The 6,000-nt window shown below is 52.0% G+C and overlaps 1 protein-coding gene across 1 annotated transcript in view; it reads left to right on the top strand.

Annotated features, from left to right (window-relative positions):
- Nucleotides 1–6,000, top strand: part of ARHGAP35 (Rho GTPase activating protein 35) — a 66,249-nt gene that overhangs the window by 20,706 nt on the left and 39,543 nt on the right. Inside the window, exon 2 of the mRNA XM_006032542.3 lies at nt 2,788–2,932. Within this exon, the coding sequence (XP_006032604.1) occupies nt 2,788–2,932 (145 nt within the window). The remainder of the gene's footprint in view (nt 1–2,787; nt 2,933–6,000) is intronic.

Raw genomic sequence — 6,000 nt, 5'->3', positions numbered from 1 at the left:
TTCCTTCCTTGCACCCTCCCTCAGTCCCAGGCGGCGAGGGGCATTAGGAGCAGGGCACCAGGCGTCCCATCCCCTCTCCACGATACTCCCTGTTAGCAGGCTGCTAACGTGCTCGGTGGTCAGAGCTTGTCGGTCCCTCTGCTTCCCATAAACACGTCTCAGCAGCGCCTCGTTCCCTTCGCACGCTTCACCCACCGCTGCTTCTGAGGACGGCAGAGAGAGATTCACGGCTTTCGGATTTGTGCTCCGCCGTCGCCCCGCTGTGCTACAGATCATTAAAATGATATACGGCGTGAAAGCTTTCTAGTGATTGGAGTCGTCCCAATTGCAGCTTTCTGTCATGCCAGTGTTGGATCTTTTTTCCAAAACGCTGGTTGCGAAGCTCTGCCGAGCCAAAAAAGGCCCATGTTTTCCTCTATGTAACCATGTCCCGCTGTAATGTACTGCACTTCGTTAAGCTGTTTGGGGGAGGAAAGGCCTTTTGTCCTGTTGCCAGTTTTATGTTGTAAAGTTTGCATTGAATTTTGATACAGCTGGGAGCTCAGGGAGGGTGCTGTCACGCTAGCAGCTTCGACTGGACACAGGACTCCAGATGTGGCCTCCCCAGGGCTGAATAGAGGGAAGAATCGCTGCCCTGGATCGTCTGGCAGTGCTCCTCCCAATGCAGCCCAGGATGCTGGTAGCCTTCTTGGCACCAAGGGCACACTGCCGACTCCTGTTCAGCCTCTTTGCCGCTGTCCCCTGGTCCTTTTCTGCAGAGCTGCTGCCCAGCCCGTCACCCCAGCCTGCACCGGTGCAGGGGATTGCTCCGTCCTAAGTGCGCTAAACTCTTTGCAAGTTCATTGTCAACCCTGACACGATACAAGACGTCACACGCGAGCCTGCCACAGGGAAAGCAGGGGCACGGCGGCAGGCAAGGTCCTGCTGCTATTAGTTGTTAGTATACACTTGAGAGACCCCACATAGAGGACCATGCCCCCTGCTACAGAGGAAGGCAAACCCCTTCCCCCCCCCCATCTTTACCAACCTGACCATGGGGTAAAATTCCTTCTCGACTCCAAATAATTGTGCATTTGTCTGCGATGGTTTGGATAGGGATGATCATGCCTCAGGCAGGGGGTTGGACTAGAGGAGCTATGCAAGTCCCTTCCAGCCCAGCTTCTCTATGATTTCTACAAGGGGTGTAGGCACCAAGGATTTTTTTAATACCTGATCCTGGAACAACATCTGCCGGTGGGGAGCTTCTCTGCCTGTTAGCATTGCAGTGTTTCACCTCGAACTCTGGCATGGAGCAAGCACGCCAGTGGCTGAGAGGTGCATGCTAAAATACTTAGCGCTTGCCTGCAGCTAATGAGAGAGAGGATCGAGACCTGCAGGCTGTGTGGATTTGGGGGAGGAAGCACGGCTCTGGTTTCTCACCTGCAGTAGATGAGCCCGGCACAGGGGTACACGCAGCTGCTTACATGCCAGCGAGTTTACAGTTGCCCCCGGGGGTTAGTTGTAGGTGGGCACATGGCTGCTGCTACTAAATTTATCTCCCGACTCTTCTAAATCTGCCCTTCGCTGCTTTTACTGGCGCGAACAAAAGGTGCACAAAAATAAACGCCGGCCCATCCTTAGCACCAGCTCAGTATTGTTCTGCCGCGACCTTGCCTATCAGCCGTGCTGCAGAGGAGGAAGTTTTAATAGAAACACAGACTAAACAGGAAGTGATCTCTTCCAGCTGGGAGCGGGTATAAACAATGAGGGGGGGGTTCCTGGGGTCACGTGCCCCCGCATCTGGATGGGAGCTCCCTCCAGGGAGATTCGGTCATGCCGCTGCGTACGGTCATTAGGCTGCTGGAGTTACAGCGCGGTGACATTGGGCAGAAGCTGGAGAATAATCAACTCGCCAGAGCTGAAAATAAACCCGGACACCTGCTTTGGGAGCTTATTTTTATCGTGCTGGAAGCTAAATTGAAATGGAGTCACCCCTGATTGAAATGGTCCGATACACAATGTTCGTATTGTCCCCCAGGTCCCGCACCCGGGACCTCATCAGGTGTGAATGTTAATGCTTCCTTTAAGATCTCATTTGATATTGTTGAGACGATCTTGGCAAATTCGCTTTTATTCTTCAGGTCTGTGCGCCTTAAAGAGAGCAAATGGTCACATTGCTGCAGTGATCAAAACCCCCCCAAAACGGGGAGCTTCCTCCCCTGTTCCCCTTCCCCCTGACCCCAACCAGAACCTTCCCTGACATCTAAATCCAGGTCTTGTTAATCCTCCCCAAAGAAAAAGCGTGAGTAGATAAACGCCTGGGGTAGCGGGACAACAGAGATGAAGCGGCTGCAGTGGGAAGTGTTGTCCATCAAAATGCCTCCCCTGTCGCCGTGTAATCTGGGACGTAGGCTCCCGTGAATCGCATCGCCGGTGCCATCTGTAGCAGCAGGTTTGAAACCCAGGAGCCGTGCTTCCGGAGGAGGGCAGGCGTGAACACTTCACATTCACCTCTGAGCGCTCTTCCAGCTTTAGGGTGAGGTTGTCCAGGGCCCCGTCCCTCCGTGGTCGTCCGCCCTCATTTTGCACGGGCTTGATTGACTATGTGAGATGTTGGGCGGCGAAATCGGACTCGCGGACCGCGTGGCTTTCCAAAACTCCTGTGAACGTGCAGCCCAAACATTTGTCCCCTTTTGCCTGTCTTTCTGGCTCTGGTTTTGTTCAGCTTCTGACTTTGCTAGTGTTGTGTTCGTAGCCTGGAGTGTATTCTGGTGTTTTTCTCAACTCTCCTGCACTTTCTTCCCGCAGAAACCAAAGCCCAAGCCTCGGCCGTCCATCACAAAGCCCACGTGGGAAAGTCTCTATTTTGGGGTGCCTTTGACCAGCGTAGTGACTCCAGAAAAACCCATTCCCATCTTTATCGAGAGATGTATCGAGTACATTGAAGCAACAGGTAAGAATTTCTCTTGACACATGTGTCGGCTGTTAACGGTTTGCTGGGATCTAGGTGCAAAGACAGCCGTGTTAGCTAGGCAACTCAGGAGCACGTTGGCCTTGAGGAAAGAGGCCTATGAAAATGTTTGTATGCCGCTCCTGTTATACAAACAGGAAAGCTGAAGTCCTGTCCTTTAGCTTTCTTTGTTTAACCTGTTGAGTCAGGTTGTGGTTTGCCCACAGAATGAGCACCTGGTAAAGTCTCTAACTCAGCTGCTTTATTCCCATCTTAAAGATGATGTTTGGGGAAACTGGATCCAGTTCTCTCTTGCCCTCCAGCTGGGAGCTCTGTGAATTAGGGTCGAGCACTTCAGCTGCAAGAAGATGGACCTGTGCGGGACTCTCTGGAAGGGTGTGGTGCTGGACTGGATGGAGGGGGAAGGAGGGGGTGGGGGCTTATCAGGAGCTTGACGGGGATCATAGAGAAGTGGAGCTGGAAGGGACCTCCAGGGTTTGCATCCAGTCCAGCCCCTGCCTGAGACAGGCTCAGTCCTGTCCAAACCAGCCCAGACAAATCCACCATCTGATCTCTTAGCAAAACTGCAGAGTCAGCCTTGACCCCAGACCCAAGAGATAACATCCAGACCTGCCCCAGGTAATGCAGGGGGTCCATGGTGGCTGGCATCCTGCTGCTGTAAAGGTTGTTAATATACCCTGGAAGATCCCAGGCAGGGGCTGTGCCACCTGCTATGGAGCAAGGCAGATCCACGCCCCCCCATCCCCATCTGTACCAATCTGACCTTGGGGTAAAATTCCTTCCTGACCCCAAGTATGGTGTCAGTCTGACCCTGAGCAGATGGGCAAGACCTCTAGCCAGGACCCTCTGGGTTTAAGTCCCATATGGGTCTGGGATATGGAGTCTAATGCCCTCTCTTCTTTAAATCAGAGGGTGATGACTCTTTTTTATTGCATCTATTGCTTTGATATTCTTTGATAGCACGATCGTTAATTTAAGCTTGCAATACGGTGTTTAGGTTGCGAACTTTTAATACCTGTTTAATGTGCAGTTTCCTACCCTTTAATTTGAATAAGTAATTGCCAGTTCATTGTGTTTCAGGAGATTAGGAAATGAGGAGATAATGTTCTTCTCTGTTAGAGCAAGGCTGTATGCGCCGGTGCCAGGGTAGATCTGGGTCTGGGTCTAGGCCCCCTCATTATCACACAACCTAGGATCTCACAGCAGCAAAACGTTGCACGCTGCTTACTGTTCGGCAGATGCCTCTCTCTCAGTGTCCTGAGCCAAAGGTGGGACGTGTCGGGCTTCAGAGTTTTATCGGCCACCTGCCAGCCACCGAACTCCATCTGCTAGCCAGAGACTAGGGGTGGTGCAAAAGCACCACCCTGTTGCCAGCAAGGTCACGAGGAGACTTGAACCCAGCACCCTGCTGTTCGATAGTGTCCTCACGAGGTTGGCCTCAAGCACTGCGTGGCTCTTAGTCGCCAGCTAGGAAAACCTGATCGACCTGGAATTTGCCTGCTTGACTCCTGGGAAGAAATGTGGGAAGGGTCCCCTTTATCCCTCCCCACATCTCGGAGATGAAAGAGGAAAGCATGAAGGAGATGGTCTTTTCCCCTCCCTCCTCTTTCAGCCAGTTTTCTTCCTGCCTTTCCTGGAAATCGGTAGTGGGCTTAATCCTGTCCTGTAGCGCATGCAGAATTCGCAAATGCCACAGCCGGACCTGCCAGGTGTACCGGAGCCTGGTTTGAGAGTGTTTTGCATGCGATACTGGCACTGTGTTTTTAATCCTTCTTTCCCCTTATGGTATTAGCTCAGTACTTTCCATAGCCTTGCTGGATCGGAGGCTGGATTGCTCTGTCTCTGGCCGTGCAAATTCTTGTGCATTAATAGCTGGGCTCATGATTACAGGCTTAAGCTAACGTGTTACTGGTCTGCCACAGTCAGGGTGTGGATTGCCGGCTCTTTATGCCTGGCTTTGTTCCCTGTAATCCAGGTGCAATCAGTAATGACTCAGTATGGGTAAGTGCAGACAGACGGCCTCACCCCGCCGTTCGCTCCAGGGGTAATGTGGAGCTGTCAGGGGTTGCTGTTAATATTTGCAATTTTTAAATCTTTTTGCCAAGTGGAAAAATGATGGGGCCCTTTTAACCTCTCAGGGCTGCACTCGTAGTTGTCTCTCTCTCTAAGTATGATCTGTTGATTCTGTCTTAATTAAACTCCCATCTATGTGCTCGTCAGAGGGGAGCTCATCGTTCTTCAGGACACTTTCCCTTTGTGATCTAATTCTCCTGCGCAAGAGAGTGCCCGGTGCAAGGAAGTGCAGACTTTGCAGTCCTCTCCTCTCCCTTTTGCAAGGCCAGATACAGGATAGCTAGAAGAGAGCTGATGGGTTTGGTGTAGTGCGTTGGTGTGACCTAAGGCTCAGCCTCACCTTAGGGTGGTCCTTATCTGTTGAGGGGAATGCTCTAACGAGCGGTGGGTGACGACGCAGAGATACAAGCCGGTCTGAGGTATTCTGCTTTTACCTTTTGTTCCCCAGTAGGGGAGATTTATCGGTAGCTCCAGACACGATGTTGGAGACTTGTCCTCACACCACCCTCTCCAGAAAGGAGCTGTTTGCTACCAACGCTTACTTCTCAGTCCCCATCTGCCGGTTTTCCCAGTGGGAATAGGGTTCCAGCGACCCGCGGGCGTTGAGATTGCTGGCGCAGTTCAGCTGGTGAAGCTTTTTCTGACCAGTGTCACGGACGGGTCCATTTAGCTTGAAGGGTTGCCATCTGCTTGCGCACATCTTTGAGCCTGTGGCTCTTGGTACCTTGATTGGCCACTTTCTCTCAGGCTGATCATTTGCTTACGCGCCTTTCATCCTTGCTCCCTGACGACTCTTAACGAGGACAGTATGTTCACCGCAGGATCTAGGTGCAGTCGCACCCCCTTTGATTCCTGCTTCACCCAAACTTTAAAACCAACATCTTGAGAGGGACAGCCACACTTCTCTTCGAGCACTGCTAAGAGTCAATTGGCTGCATAGCTCATTATCATCTCCCGATTCCTGCTAATCTCTCCAC

The sequence above is a fragment of the Alligator sinensis genome, unplaced genomic scaffold (assembly GCF_000455745.1).
Source record: "Alligator sinensis unplaced genomic scaffold, ASM45574v1 scaffold107_3, whole genome shotgun sequence".
NCBI classification, from domain to species: domain Eukaryota; kingdom Metazoa; phylum Chordata; order Crocodylia; family Alligatoridae; genus Alligator; species Alligator sinensis.
This window is presented reverse-complemented; position numbering and strand designations above follow the sequence as displayed.